General features: G+C 36.2%; 1 protein-coding gene across 1 annotated transcript in view; it reads left to right on the forward strand.

The window, feature by feature from the left end:
• The first annotated feature begins 7,962 nt into the window (after positions 1-7,962).
• Positions 7,963-17,235, forward strand: part of LOC129256807 (protein phosphatase 1H-like) — a 62,373-nt gene continuing 53,100 nt past the window's right edge. Inside the window, exons 1-2 of the mRNA XM_064097574.1 lie at positions 7,963-8,190; positions 12,526-12,802. Coding sequence (XP_063953644.1) covers positions 12,558-12,802 — 245 coding nt within the window. The 5' untranslated portion in view covers positions 7,963-8,190; positions 12,526-12,557. The remainder of the gene's footprint in view (positions 8,191-12,525; positions 12,803-17,235) is intronic.

The following is a 17,235-nucleotide window of genomic DNA, read 5'->3' on the forward strand; positions in this document are numbered from 1 at the left end:
TGGATTTTTCTCTTTTTATTAAAATCAGCTTTTTGTTGGGGGTGGACTTGTCCTGTAGCCATGGGCGGAAATCTGTCCCGAAAGGTAGGGGGGACAACAGGGGCTGATCCAGCCTTCGCCAATGGGGGGGGGGGGGGCGAAAAATGTTTTCAGCCAAATGTTAATCCCCGATCGGCCGCTTGAAGGTAATTTTGTCCGTTTCATTGAAGGAGTAGTCCTCAGGGTCACTTTTTAGCTTTATTCTTATAAATCAACATAAATGTATAATATCATTGTTCTTATTTATATAATGCGAGCGCGAAGCGCGAGCATAATTTTTTGGGCAAATTTGTGTATTTTTTCCTAAAATTTGAACATTCTGGGCAATGTTTGTTATCCTGAAAAAGATGTATATACAACTATAAATATTTACTACGAACGCCAAGTGCGAGCAGAGGTTAACTGATGGAAATGGTACCTGTTAAAGACTGCTTGCAGTTAGCCATGAAGACGTTACATATTTCAACAATCAAAATAATGCGAGCGCGAAGCGCGAGCTGAATTTTTTTGAAATTTTTACCCAAAGACTGGAAATTCTAAGCACTTTTGTAAAACTTAAACATATAATAGGTATAATACTACAGTGGCGGATCCAGGGGGTGGCGCAGGGGGCGCGCACCCCCCCCCCTAATATTTGAGCGGCGCCAAAGGCGCCGCTAAAAAGAAAATAAAAGAAAGAAAAGGCGCTGCTTGAAAAAAATAAAGGAAAGAAAAGAAAAGGCGCCGCTTAAAAAAGTTATACACAGATATAATATTAGCAACAGTAAGGAAAGACTATCCCCAGCAAAGCACAATAATATCATCTTCCTTATCTTTTAACTACCCTTTTCCCAACAACTTCGCCGGTTAAAAATAATCAGCAGTGCGCTGTCTGCATATAACTGGCGCAAATCAAGAATAATCAGCGCCACCTTAATCTAAATCGGCGCAGGACAAGAATAATCAGCGCCATTTGGTTATAAATCGTCGCCAGTCGAGAAAAATCGGCGCTGCCAGAGTCTTAACCGGCGCCGATCAAGAATAATCAGCTCCACCTAAATCTAAATCGGCGCCGGGCAAGAATAAACGGCGCCATCTGGTTATAAATCGGCGACGGTAAAGAAAAATCGGCGCTGCCTGAGTTCGTAACCGGCGCCGATCAAGGATAATCAGCGCCACCTATATCTAAATCGGGGCTGGTCAAGAATAATCAGCGCCATCTGGTTATAAATCGGCGCTGCCTGAGTCTTAACCGGCGCCGATCAAGAATAATCAGCTCCACCTAAATCTAAATCGGCGCCGGACAGGAATAATCAGCACCACCTGGTTAAAAATCGGCGCCAGTCAAGAATAATCGGCGCCTCCTGGTTCTAAATCGGCGCCAGTCAATTATGAATTGCCGCTGCCTGAATCTTACGTGACGTCGGTAAAAATAATCAGCACTACTTGTTCTAAATCGGCGCCGGTCAACAATAATCAGCGTCCCCTGGTTCCAATAAATAGGCGCCGGTAGAATAATGAAGAAGGGCCTATTGCCAACCAAATCTAGATCGGCGCCGGTCAAAAATGATCAGCGGCACCTGGTTATACATTTCATTGTTGAATGGTCATAACAAAGCTTATCGCATTCCCTTACAGAGTGGACTGGGGCGGGGCAGTTGCCCACAGAATGACAGATGTCATGAAATCTTTAATTTTATTTTTAAAATCCCAGAATCATACAAAAGCGTAGAGCAAATCATTTAATTTTGATCTTATTTTCCAATGCTTTAATAAAAAGAAGGTCAGTCACTTTTCTTCTTTACACATTCCACATTGTGCCACCTCTATGGCCTTTAGTTTAAGACAGCTACTATAGTGTTTTATGAAGATGATTCGATATTTTAGCCCAAAACTTTGCTAAAACCCGTTGCTAGTACCGGGAGTGTATAATTACGCAACCAGTCGTATATTGAGATTGAGCTACACAACTCGTTCTTTATTTAAAATCGTGCTTAAATTATCCGCTTCTCAGATTGGAATATAAAAATTTTCAGCTCGCGCTTCGCGCTCGCATCATTTCTGTAGCAAAACCCCATACTTTTCATGATTAAATAGGTGAATAGAATGTCCCGTTTTCAGGACTAAACGTAAAAAGAACTCCCGCTTCGATTTGCAATAATCTTTTGCTGGATATAATCTTGTTCTTTATTACAAACGTCCATTAAACTGTCATTTTTTTCAGATCGAAATATCAAAATTTTAAGCTCGCGCTTCGCGCTCGAATCTATTGTTTTTTAGATACCCATCTTAATCATTGGTACCAAAAATGCATAGAATATCAAGCTTTCTGGTCAGAATATAAAGAAATTTCAGCTCGCCCTCGGCACTCGCATTATTTGTGTAGTGGGATATGTATCCTCCTCATGAGTTACTACAAACAGTCCTAAACAGGCACCTTTTTCCTATTTACAGGTCAGTATACTAAAAAATTTCAGCTCGCGCTTCGCGCTCGCATTAATTTGTTGGTGAGATATGTGTTTCTATCTCATGAGTCATATAAATATATATATATATATATATATATGCACATGTGTGTGTGTGTTTGTGTGAGTTTGTTTGTTTTGTGTGATATCGAGCGCCTTTGGAAAGTTGATTCATGATTTTGCCCCCCAAATCTCAAAAAAAAGGATCGACGCCCCTGTGTATATATATATATATATATACATATAGTAAAAAAAAATTGTATCTCTATTAATATACAAAAGTATTGGCCTCATCGCAATGTAAGGGTTAATACATGAGATTTTGAAATCGCACATAACATGCATAATTTGTGTTACTTTTTGCTTGTTTCTTTCTTTAATAAGTTTTTCATTCCCTCTCTATATATGTTTTAGAAAGATTATGTTTAAATTGATGTATATTTCTGTTATAATGAGATAAATTATGTTTAAGTGGACTTCAGGGAATGGTCGTACGCAGCAATTAAGGGGGAAGGGGGGGAGCACATTCGCGATCTGCTGTTGTGAAAAACATTTTTTTTCCCTTAACATTTCATGAAAACTATGAAAAATGTGCAAATGTGAGATGTGCACCAAATTTTCTTGCCCCCCCCCCCGGAAATATTATCTGCGTGTGGTCATGCAAAATGGCATGACTGGAAATCCTACATTTTGAAAAGAGCATTTGACAGGGTCAGACTTTACCCCTTTTTCAACATTTTCTTTTATGGCGCCGGTGAAGTGCAAAAATATGTGCGCCGCTCGGCAGTGCGCCCCCCCCCCCTTTCGCCAAAAGCTGGATCCGCCTATGTACTAAACAATTGATGCGAACGCGAAGCGCGAGCGAAACATTTTGAGATTTAGACCTAAGAACGAGAAACTCTATTCATGTTTTTTAAATCATGAAAAGGTTGAGTAATTGGGGGTCTTCCTTACATCCGGTCCTTACATTAATAATGCGAGTGCAAAATGCAGCCAGAAAACTTTCATATACCATTTATACGTTTAATTTGAATCGATCGAAAAGGTACTTGTTAAGGACTGCTTGCACTTAGTCATGAAGACGTTACATATTTCAACAATCAAATAATGCTAGCACGAATCGCGAGCTGAAAATTTTTGACATTTCTACAAAAAGAATCGAAAATTTTAATCAATTTTTGTAATCGTGAACAGCGTAGCTATATAACTAAACAATTGATGCGTGAGCAGAAGAATTCGAGATTTAGACCTAAAAACGGGACACTCCATTCATGTTTTGTAAATCATGAAAAGTGTGAGTAATAGGGGATCTTTCTACATTAATAATGGATAAAAACTGGATAATGATTGAAATAGAGAACAAGTTGAATATCTGAATAAACATGCGCGTGTTTCAGATTTAGACCTAGAATCTCGGCATTCTACACATCTATCAGCGAGCGCGGAGCGAGCTTAAACTATTTGATATTCCGATCTGAAAAAAGAGTCAATTTTAGCTGTATATTTCGAGCACTTTGTAGGAAAATTGTGAGGTGGATATGGATCATTAAATTAATATCTTATTTATTAATGCCTAATGAGGGCGAGAAATCTGATGATATTATGGCCTGAAAACTGGACATTTCAAGCACTTTAGTAATTATGAATAGAATGCATCAGTTAAAATATTTTTAACCATTAATGCGAGCGCAAATCGCGAGCCAAAATCTTTGATAAGCTCTCATGAAAATCAATATTGAGACATACATAAATCGCCAATCAAAATGCGAGTAGCGCTATCTGCTACGTTTTGACAATCAGACTTTAAAAGGGATATTTTTCAATACTAAATGGAATACACAAAAAAAAATAGGTTCTAAATAAATCGAATTTTGCAAGCGCTCAGTGCAAGTAGAAAATGTCAATATTCAGACCATAAAGCTGTCTCTTTTACAGAGCACTTTTTGAAAAATCAGTTTGTAAATCACACAAAATAATGAAAGTTCGATTTCCGAGGTGAAATGTATAATGTATATTGACTTCCAAACTTGATCTACAGTGCGTATCAAAAAAAAAATTACACTTTGAAAAAGCCCTGGGAATTAAAAAATATACAACATGTGGGTAATTTTTTCACATATAATCTTGGGTTTGGGTCTCATCTATCCAATGAAAGTAAAAGTTTTGACGGAATGTTACACTTGAGTGAGCACTGTCCATTTTTGTAAAGCTCGCAGAAATCTGTTTGCGCAGAAATGCTTGTTTTCACCGCTGTGTCAAGGGGAAAGGGCAAAATCAAACTTACCCTGCTGAACATTTCTCATACATTTCCCTTGCACTTTTAGTCAATTGAAATAAAACGGATACATTCAAGCATTTTTAACAATTTTGCCACCCAAATTGAAATTTCAACACTTAGTAAGCACAACCTTTACCCTTTTTGTGCCAGCTGGATCTGAGGACATAACTGAATCTGAACAAAAGTTTATATCAGACATCTCCAGCATTTTTTCACTAAGTTTTATCATTTAAAGTGGGTTTACGTTTCATTTTTCATTTAATACTTGTTTCTCCACACTTTTCCCAAGGTTGACAATGATTAACAAAATGAAAATCAAGCCTAAGCCATTTCATGTAAATCACAGCTCAGTGAAAAAGCAAATATCGTCACGATGGCCTCGATGTGTGGGGGAGTGGGGTGGGGTGAAATGCACTTTTTGAAGTGTTTTGGGCAAAGAAACAAGTCAAGAAAGGTAAAAGATATCTTCAAATCAATTTTACTAGCTAAATTCCACTTGTTCTTCATGATTAAGGTCTACTTTTATTCGCATAACTATTTCAAAGTTCTGCGCAAATCATTTTTCACAAACTGTTCAAAAGTAAGTGGTGCTCACTCAAGCAGAAATATTTTTCGACAGTTATATTGTCATTTGCTTAAATGGATCTGTACCAATGTTCAAATGTGGAAAAATCTTCAGGATATTACAAGTGTATAATTTTACAGGATTTTTTCAAAGTGTAAACTTTTTTTGATACGCACTGTATAAGCTCCATATTGAAAAATCATCTAACAGGCAATGCGAGCGCGAAGTGTGAGCGAAAATTTTATATAGTGACATGAAATAGTCTTCCCCTCATCTTATTTTATTCACTCTGGAAAACTTGACAAGCAAAAAAAAACAAAGGTTTTCACTCAAAATGTAAGGACATTTAGTCCAAAATACATGTATTATTTCGAATGTGAATGATGCATTTTTCTCCATCATAAAAGACCAAAAATAGTAGGGGGGACATTTGATATTGTGTCCCCCTACTATTTTTGGTAGGGGGGACACGTCCCCCTGTCCCCCCTGGGATTTCCGCCCATGCCTGTAGCCTACTAAATAAGGTCAAGAGACTAACATTGACTAACTTTGCCAGTTGATATATTGCTTGTGATTTATTTGATAAATTGGTAGTCCCGATCGCTTTGTATATATGGCAGCGAGGTATGGGGATTTGAGAACTTGGTGCATATAGAGGTATTTTATAGACAATTTTTACGGAATATTTTGAGAGTTCATAAATCTACAGCGAGTTGTATTGTTTTTGGTGAAACAGGGGGGCGTTTCATGAAAGGACTTGTCGGACGTTTTATCCGACAAGTCCCATTTTATCCGACAGTTACCATAGTAACAGTACCTCTCAGCCAATCAACATCAGAGAAAGATATCAGATCTGACAACTTGTCGGACAAAAATGTTGATGAAACACTCCCCTGGTCGCTATAATTTATAAGCTGTCAAAACTGGTAGAAAGCAGAATGATAAGCTTCTGGTGTAGAATATTAACTGGGAAACAAACAAAATTATCTTATATGTTGTATAAATTAGTTAACATTTTACATAATGATATAAATAAACCCTTTCATTCGAAATGGATCACCAAATTTTGAAATATTTTAGACACCTGTGGGTTAATTGGGAAACGTTTTGGCACAACAGGAAGACGTAAATCACGCCCTTCATGGTGTTTATGCTGGTAGGTCTGCTCCCAAATCTCAAATTTGCAACCCTTTATATGATGGCGTAGATCTATTCATGATTTGCACCCCTCAATGGCGTCATCTTTAGCAACCCTAAATGGCGTGAAGAGAGAGAGAGAAAAGGGCTACCCTAATGGCGATTTACAAGCGAATATGGTGCTGAAATGCAACCTTTTTTGCCAAAGCCGTCGACGAGTCTAGTACGCCCGAGTGCCTGAAACGGGACCCTATAGCTTTTCGACGCTTTTGCTGGACGCGGGTGCGTAGCAGTCCATGTGGAGAGTGACCTCCCAACCCCCCCCCCCCCCCCCGGGCATGTACCATATCCAATTACCCAGGCCCTAAACGAGTTTTTCTCTCATGTGAAAAAAATTCACCCCCCTAAACAAGTTTTTTCGCGGGCTTCATTTACATATTTTGGCCCCTAATAAGCCCAGTGCAGTTGAGGTTTATACCACAATCGAGAAGAACGTTACCCGAACACTTTTCAGAATCGAGGAGGAAAAAGCCCCGGGGAAAAAGCTATATGGGGAAAAACCCATCATATGAAGAGTTTAGTTGCAAAAGGGCTTAGGTCCACTTTGGACCATTTTGAGAAAAACCATGTTTTTTATTCTCACTTACTGCAATATTCTTATGAGAAACTAAATTGTCATGATGTACTACCCTATCATGTGAACATAAAATTGGGTATAAAAGAAATCTACCTGTCTTCAATTTTTTTCTATAAATTCTTTTAAAATTTTCATTGTGGACCTAAGCCCTTTTGCAAGTAAACTGAAATGAATCCAATCTATTTTGATAAAAAAAGTGATTTTTCTTTGCCACTTTTTTTCACGTTTTCCTGTAAATTTCAAATTTTCTTTGTTTTCATCAAAGCGACTAAAAATTTAGAGGTTTTGAGACAGAAAACAATAAAATTTATGAACAATGGACCTAACCCCTTTTGACGAATGAGCTCTGCAGAAGAGTTTGTTTGCAAAAGGGGTTATATGTGATCCACTCCATGCAAGAAAATCATTTTTTTTATTCTCCTATATTGAATATTCTTATGTGAAACTAAATTTTCAAGATTCCCTACCATGACAACATAAAATTGGGTATAAAAGAAATCTACCTTTATTCATATTTTTTAAAATATTCTTTTCCAAAAAATTCGGTGTGGACCTATAATCCTTTTTGCAATTAAACTGAAATGGACCTAACCCCTTTTGAAAAAAAGTGATTTTTCTTTGCCATTTTTGATCACTTTTAAATAGGAATTTCAACTTTTCTTTGGTATCATCTTCTAGAGCTACTAAAAATCTATACATTGAGACCAAAAAATAAAATTTGATGAAAAATGGACCTAACCCCTTTTGCAAGTGAGCTCTTCAATATAAAAGTAATATACCGGTATCTCTAGACTATATGGAACAAATATAAAAGGACGTTTGGTTTGTCTTTAAAATAAAAAAAAAGCTTTGAAAAAAACCCATACCCCATACGTTTGACCTCACGATGATACCATTGACTAGTCTTTCAAAACCACTTTTTTTTGAAAATCTGTATTTTTGATACCCTTCACTTCAATTCAGAGCTAGCTAGCTCCAGGCCAGCTAGCTCTGAATATGAGTCAGTTCGCGTTCCATGTTCGGATCGGACACAAGTCAGCTAATAATAAAAAATGACTACATATTAGGAATAGAAACAGTTTTGTTGACAGTAAGTATAGGTCTAACTGTAATTTGTATCAGAATTCATATTCTAATTGTTATTTACTGTACAGCATATGGCATATTTGGTTGCATTTTCTATCAAAGAGTGACTAGAAACGGATAATGCCAAAATCCCCGGACAAAATCCGTCGCGCAATGAGATGTTTATCATTTTCTTGCACGACCACACGTTAGAGCGCTGGGAATTCGGCTCATGTGCAATTCGAATTACTGTATCACAGAAATGTGACATTTCCATTGAAAATGTTGTTGTTGAAAATGTCTACATAAGATATTGCACACGCCAGTAATTGAAATGGTGCTTCGTGTGCGCCATCTGAGTCGAAGCTCTTTAATAAGACTTTAGTTTAAGTTCAAGTTCGTCTTTTTAAATATTTATCCATATTGTTTTGTTCACAACTTCAAGTCAATAAACCAGGGGCGGGTTTCTGAAAATCGTGTTAACTTTTGTGTTAAATAAATTGTGTTATCTCTCTGCTGAATAACACGCCACTAAAGTAACTAGGCCCTACCTCCAAATAGGTATTCTGAAAACTGTTTGTTAATATCTGCGTGTTATCTCATTTCGTGTTATCTTCAGCCCACTCTGCATCTAGGAAAGAGTTCCACTTCCATATGCACCCCCCACCAAAAATAACAAAAGATTGTTGAGACTTCCGGTTCGTTCACTTAAGATTTTTCTATCATTTCTTTTACTGTTAATGTTATAGCAAGTTCCCCTAAGTCTGCGCTCAAAGCAGTCCCCCTTGTCTGCGCACACGCGTATCTGCGCAATTCTAGAAAAAGAAGATACGCTACGAACACTGACTTTACACATGCAATACACAGACAAATATTCATTAAAAAATCAGACTCAAAATGGTGGAAAAATAATGAATTTTGGGCATTTCATGTAAAGGCCTCAAAATGCAGCATTTCTCATCAAAATCTCTGAATCGTGTGCAAAGTGAATGGGTGCGCAGACATGGGGTACCTTTTTTTTTTCAATCTGAAAATGACTGCCAGAGGTTTTTTCCAAGAAAGTCCTACATTTCTTTCAAATTTGTATGAGATATTTGGTACACTTATACTCATAATAATATAAGGAACAATACCGGTACTATCTGAAAGATTTTGTGAAATAAAGAAATTTATGTTAAATCTTAACTCAAATTGTTGGGTGCGCAGACTTGGGGACCACCATCATACTTACCTTAGTTGGGACTCAAACTCACCTCATTTTATCTGCAGTCAAGACCTTTCCCGCTATGCTAGCGCGAGAAGCGCTGATACCTATACCGGAAGGGGTATTTTAACGATTATCAGCCGATAGTTCGACTAGTCTTGACTCACAGACCCTTTACTGACTAAATAAACCGATGTCTATGGACAATTACACGCACTTCTACTAGATCCTGCTCGAAATTTGACGGAATAAAGCCATATTTTGGTATGTATTTCCACTCCCCCATCATATATGTTCTATATTAGGGCTAGATATATTATTCTGAACCTTTTCCATATTTTTATTTTCAATTTTAGTGGGGGGTGCATATATGGAACTCTTACCTGCATCCAATCAAATGGGCTGTTAAAGAAACAAATCACGCAAAATTTTAAAGGAAAAGGGGAGTGCGCGAACGGTGACACGAAGCCTGATAGCCTTGAGGACTTCGTGATGATATTTTTAAATATTTTGATGTATACCAGTACTTCTTCATCACAAAGCATTGAATGAAACCCCTGTCATAGGCATATAAGAGAGGCATGTAAACAAAGATGGTGGATTTCCCTAGGAAATCCATCTTTGAAGATAGAAATCACATAAATTTGGTTCATTTTATTTATCTAGACACCTTCATCATGTTCATACACCTAATGCGTATGAAGGTGCAAAAATCTGTTAATAAAAAGAGGAACAATGATAGGTTTCTTACCAGACCAATCTCGTGTAGATCCCTCGATCCGTTTGTCAATAAAGCAAATAAAATAGGCTTTACCCTTGAACCGCTTCGTTATGACGTATCTTCGATTAGTGATGTTAGAACTATTTATAGATAAAAATTATGATTTAACAAATAATGAAATATGAAACTTGATTAAAAATAATTATTATAATAATAATAATTATCTATAATCAAGTATTAGATTTTATTATTTGTTAAATATTATAATAAGTTTTATCTATAAATTGTTCTTCAAAACAACATTTTGTAACATCCCTTGTTTATCCGAACTTAATACATAAACATATGGCCGTAGAGTCCCCGTACAGATCGAGTTAGAACTTCAGTCTCTGTAATTGGTGAGTGGAGCCAACAGAGTTCAGCGGAACAACCAATATAACAGAGACCGAAGCTTTGGTCTAGGTATGACTATGAACACTCAAGGGTTCATTAGACATTACATGCCGCTGTGCACAGAAAAATCAAGCTATAGAAGTCGTGTGTTGATGATGCCAGAAGTGGCGTCGCAGCACGCGTGACCCACTGGCTAGAAATCCACTGCCAAACGCGGTTCTTGGTGCGAGGTTTAACATTATGAACAGGATTTGTTATGATTGTGTGATTTGTGTCCAAGCATTGGGGCGAAGCAGCTCAATGGTGATAAGTGCAAAGATCAAACGTCAATGAACATTGGCATGTTGGGGGTATACATGTACATGTAGTTGAATTGCCATCATAACTTTGAAAGTTTATTTATCTAGTTCACGAAACAAGGACGAAAGGTAATCAAGTATCACTTATTGTTTTGCACGAAGTCGTAGGTCACATGATCAAGGTCTATTAAGAAAATGTCATTTATGGTACATGTAGTGTTTTGCTATCATTATGAATGGTGTTTTTTGTGAATAATTATTCAACATTTGTTTTGAAAGTCAGCACTGCTGCTATACTGAATCACGTATTGCAGGCAAGACTGCCAGAGGCATTCCACTTGTTTAATTTATGGAGGAAAACATTTAAATAGAAAAATACAAAAGAACAAGTGGGGGTATGACATCAGTTAGCTTATTAAATATTCATGAAGACATGCATACACGTAGAACTGTTCCACCAAAATAATGCAAATCTTTAAAATTTCATACAGCATCACTTCCAGCACATGTTTGTTAAATCACTGCATTGCACTTTTATATAGCAACATCATTGATTGCAGCTGAAACCTTGTTGCAGCGAAACAGTGATTTCATGTGAAAGTCTTTAAAATCAAGGGGCGGTATTCTGAACATGTATTGTCTTTTCTCCATATTTTATCTTTTCTCAGAGATATGACAAAATCGGTATTCTGGTGAATGTCATAACTTTTGTCACAAAAATTGTCATAAATTTCGTCTCTTCTCTTTAGCGCGCACCAAAAATACGCGGCTTTAAATGCGCGTAATCCTTTTATACAAGCAAAAGATATGACAAAAGTTATGACGGGGGTAGCAGTCATAAATTTTGTCATATCTTTTAATACCAAATATCTCGATACCCTGCCGACTGAATAACAAGCATAATTATATTATTTAGATTAGATCCTGGTATTAGTTTCACTCATCATCCATGACAATTTTCAATATTATATTTTCATGCTACAATTAGTTAGGCCCTACATATTAATTCCTCCTCTTTTTCTGTTTTCCTTCTCTTTCTACTTCTCTAAAATCCTTCACAGCTCCCTGTCTCTGTAATTAAACGCATCGATATTCGCGTAGTTGCGCGATGCCAACAACTGTATTGGGGATACGCCCTACCTGTCACGGGCCTTCCTATTGGCTAGAATGGCTCCAACTGGGAACTAACAATGATTTTGATTGGTTTGCTTCCGAAAAGATGGGCGGGAACTTATAGAGATATGACAGGGGAAAGACAATGTTCAGAATACCGATTTGTGACAATCATAGCGGTGTCACATCTCGGAGAGAAATAACAAAATTTATGACAGTGTTCCAGAATACCACCCCAGGTCAATTGCACTATTGCAGCTCTCATCAATTGATATATTTTTGATTTACTATTTTTCCATGGACTTTCATTCATATTTTTTTAATTGTTGCAAACGGTACACTGTATGTCAAAATTTTGTCTCTTTGTTTCTACCTTCACTCTAAAGTTTTATGGAGATCATATTTAGTCAAGAAATGCTCATTCTGCACTTATGTGCAAGGGTAAATTGAATGTTGTAGGTTTTGGGAATTGTTTTAAAATAAATTTCATTTTAAAATGTATTAGTTTCATGTCTGTTCTCTGATTAAGCTTTTGAAATGGCTTCACTGGATTGTTTTTACACTGGCAAAGTGAGACAATGTTATATTTGAATTAGCTAGCTTTGGGTTTTTTCCAATATTTTTCTGCAGCCAATCTGTGAAAGGAAGCGCTTTGACGGAGGATGCATCGTTTTAGACAGGCCGTGAGTAATGTGATGGCTAATGTAGCCACTATACAACACTCTGGCATTAATAGAGAGAAGACTATGGAAGGAGACCCAGAGAAGGAAGAAAAATATGAATATTCTAGAGCAGAATTCCTCCAGCTCAGTAGTGAAGAGGTTGCCATAGCAACAGACATTATCATTCGACCTATAATGGTTCCTCGAGATCTATCTAAACTACCATGGTACAGTGGTTATGCAGAGTAAGTATCAATGTGCGTTAATGGAGGAGAGGGGGAGGCGAAGGGGGATGTCAAGACACTTCAAAAAAATAATACACACTCTTTTGTATCTATATGGAGTTGACAGAACAAACATGTACATGCATAAAAAAGCATAGATGACTGGGGACAAATGCTTTATGTCTATGATATTATTAAAGTTCTTAAAAATGCAAAACTCCTTTAATAAATTATTGTATTGTCTGGAATATAACCTGTCCAGACATGCAACATGTTTGCCAAATGCAATAGTATGAAAGATACAAAAGGTTGATTTTTTTTCAACATCGAAAGTTTTATGGCATTTAAGTTTGCTTAAAATATTTGATGACAATATTCATTTTAAGTTTATCCTTAAAACCCAGTTGGTATAATTTTGGTGGTGGTATAAAACTATAAATTGAAAAATTCTTGTATGAAACCCTCTTACCAAATACATGTACATGTAAGGCCTACATGTACTCAGTCAGACCGCAGGTCCCTATGCTAATGAGCAAAAAGGCCAGATTCATCCAAATCATCTCGTGGCTGAATCCTCCTCCTTGCAAAATCTCGTGATTCGTGAGATTTTCTTTCTCTAAGAATTTACCTGTTTTAACCTCAAGTTAAATTAAATATTATTGCACCATCAGATAGAGTAAATGTTAATCTTTCATATTGGTCATTTATTTTGTATACAATATTTCGTTAAAAAGGTAAATTTCTGGCCTGAAAATGTGCCTCAAAACTGAATTTTCTTCCTCTGTTTTCTTTTGCAAATTGTGCAAAACTTTTTATTTTGAGCCTTAATGATATCTATATCACCATAAAGCTGAACTTCTGTACTTTCTCACAATGCCACTCTTGATATGCGGCACCTTTTAATCGGGTCAAGATCAGACTTTTCCCACCAAGGTACAAGACGAGATTTCTGAAATTTTGTACTTGAATGAAATCCAGAGTTCTGATTGGCTGGATAAGGTTCACAGAACAACAGGCGCGGGGTATTTGAGGAGATTACCACATGGGAAGTGTGACCTTCCCATGAACACAGGCACTGGAACCGTTGGAATTTGACACTGTGTGGTCTCTTTGACCAATCAGAGTGCAGTATTCTTGTTTACAAGGGTCAATCCACGTCAAATCAACCAATTTTCAGACAATTTGTCACCCGACCCCCTTCGATTTTCTTTAAACTCGCACCAAATGTTCCCCCAAGTGTCTGACGGAAAAATCTGAAATATTTTGCCCCAAGGTCAAACGGTTGCTAAGATACGGCCTCCCTTAGCAACCAATGCGTGACCAAACAACCAAATTTAAAAAAAATTTACTATTTTTGATTGACTGCTGCAACCAAGTTTAATGAGGTAGAGTGCTTATTTTCTGTAAATTGGAAGAACTTTTTAGTCTTAACATGCACAGTATATTACGGCACAGATCTAACCAGCCGTTATTGCGCACGAGGTGGCCGAAAATGGTGTTAAGCATCCAAGTCAGTGATTTTGGGTGCATGTTTGGAAGCTCATAACTTCCAAATTCAATTAGCTTAGAGCCCAATATTATGCATATTTGAAGACTACCACTTGCTCAACAGACCTACAAAAAATTGGCCCAAACGTGCTCGTCAATTTCTTGTAGGGCGCCCTCAAATTTGGATTTTTTCTAAAAGTTGCCAAGTTCAAGGTCACGGATCATCCCTCGTCCCATCGAGGAGCAACACCAATTTCTGTATACTGATAGACAATTACCTATATTTTCATGGGATACTTAAAATTTTTTGTGACCGAAATGTTTAATAGCTGGTTTACGCATTCGAAAATGGTCGTAAACACCCCCAAACCAATGTAAAACGATACATAAAGGTTTATCAGCACATTTCAAATTGCAATAAATCAAAAATGAAAAGCCAACAAATACTGGTATTGTCTGTAATGGTAGTCTGTAATTAGTACTAAAAGGATATGCATCACAAATAATTTGACTAATTGGCAATGACCTTGAAATATACAGCTGAATATCATCAAAAACAATAAATCAGGTCGATTTTCTGTGATTATAGGGCGCTAAACTGTATTTACAGGTACTTTCACTTGTGTGTCATTTCAACACAAATGATGATTTTAAGCTGATAATTGCAAATCTTGTTCCTGTCAGGTTCTTCTTTAATATCCAAATAATACATAAAGCAATATCTTTACCTTTTGACCTTGACATTGATCTAAAAATAGCTGTAAATGCCTTAAAATGAGCATATTCACAACACCCGTGAGCTTTACAACACATTTCAGAATTGATTTTCTCATAGACTAAAAGCCTGATCATGTTGATATTTGCAGTATTGGTAGTCCATAATTAGTACTTGGATGATCTAGTATTAATTCATTTGTTTTACAAGACAATGACCTTGAAAAGATGGCTGAAATTCACCCAAAATTGTTAATATGCCAATATCTCATCGTTAGAGGTTGTTTACACTGACTTTCACTTATGTGTCATTTTAACACAAATAATGATTTTAAGCTGATAATTGCAAATCATGTTCCTTTTAGGTTGTATTTTAATATCCAAATAATACATAAAGTCACATTTTTATCTTTTGACCTTGACATTGATCTAAAAATAGCTGAAAATGCTTAAATTTAGCATATTCACAACACCCATGAGTTTTACAACACATTTCAGAATTGATTTTCTCACAGACTAAAAGCCTGATCATGTTGATATTTGCAGTATTGGTAGTCCATAATGAGTACTTGGATGATCTATTATTAATTCATTTGTTTTACAAGACAATGATCTTAAAAATATGGCTGAAATTCACCAAAAATTCTTAATATGCCGATATCTCATCATTAGAGGTTGTTTATACCGACTTTCACTTATGTGTCATTTTAACACAAATGATGATTTTAAGCTGATAATTGCAAATCATGTTCCTTTCAGGTTGTATTTTAATATCCAAATAATACATAAAGTCACATCTTTATCTTTTTAACTTGACATTGATCTAAAAACAGCTGAAAATGCCTTAAAATTAACGAATTTTCAGCTATTTTTAGATCAATTTCAAGGTCAAAATATAAAGATGTGACTTTATGTATTATTTGGATATTAAAATACAACCTGAAAGGAACATGATTTTAAATTTACAGCTTAAAATCATCATTTGTGTTAAAATGACACATACTGTATGTGAAAGTCGGTGTAAACAACCTTTAACGATGGAATATTGGCGAATTAAAGATTTTGGGTGAATTTCAGCCATCTTTTCAAGGTCATTGTGTTGTACAAAAATGAATTAATAATAGATCATCCAAGTACTCATTATGGACTACCAATACTGCAAATATCAACATGATCAGGCATTTAGTCTGTGAGAAAATCAATTCTGAAATGTGTTGTAAAACTCATGGGTGTTGTGAATATGCTAATTTTAAGCATTTTCAGCTATTTTTAGATCAATGTCAAGGTCAAAAGATAAAAATGTGACTTTATGTATTATTTGGATATTAAAATACAACCTGAAAGGAACATGATTTGCAATTATCAGCTTAAAATCATTATTTGTGTTAAAATGACACATAAGTGAAAGTCGGTGTAAACAACCTCTAACGATATGATATTGGCGTATTAACAATTTTGGGTGAATTTCAGCCATCTTTTCAAGGTCATTGTCTTGTAAAACAAATGAATTAAAACTAGATCGTCCAAGTATTCATTATGGACTACCAATACTGCAAATATCAACATGATCAGGCTTTTAGTCTATGAGAAAATCAATTCTGAAATGTGTTGTAAAGCTCACGGGTGTTGTGAATATGCTCATTTTAAGGCATTTACAGCTATTTTTAGATCAATGTCAAGGTCAAAAGGTAAAGATATTGCTTTATGTATTATTTGGATATTAAAGAAGAACCTGACAGGAACAAGATTTGCAATTATCAGCTTAAAATCATCATTTGTGTTGAAATGACACACAAGTGAAAGTACCTGTAAATACAATTTAGCGCCCTATAATCACAGAAAATCGACCTGATTTATTGTTTTTGATGATTTTCAGCTGTATATTTCAAGGTCATTGCCAATTAGTCAAATTATTTGTGATGCATATCCTTTTAGTACTAATTACAGACTACCATTACAGACAAAACCAGTATTTGTTGGCTTTTCATTTCTGATTTATTGCAATTTGAAATGTGCTGATAAACCTGTATGTATCGTTTTACATTGGTTTGGGGTGTTTACGACCATTTTCGAATGCGTAAACCAGCTATTAAACATTTCGGTCACAAAAATTTTTAAGTATCCCATGAAAATATAGGTAATTGTCTCTCAGTATACAGAAATTGGTGTTGCTCCTCGATGGGACGAGGGGTGATCCATGACCTTGAACTTGGCAACTTTTAGAAAAAATCAAACTTTGAGGGCGCCCTACA

The sequence above is a fragment of the Lytechinus pictus genome, chromosome 3 (assembly GCF_037042905.1).
Source record: "Lytechinus pictus isolate F3 Inbred chromosome 3, Lp3.0, whole genome shotgun sequence".
NCBI lineage: Eukaryota > Metazoa > Echinodermata > Echinoidea > Temnopleuroida > Toxopneustidae > Lytechinus > Lytechinus pictus.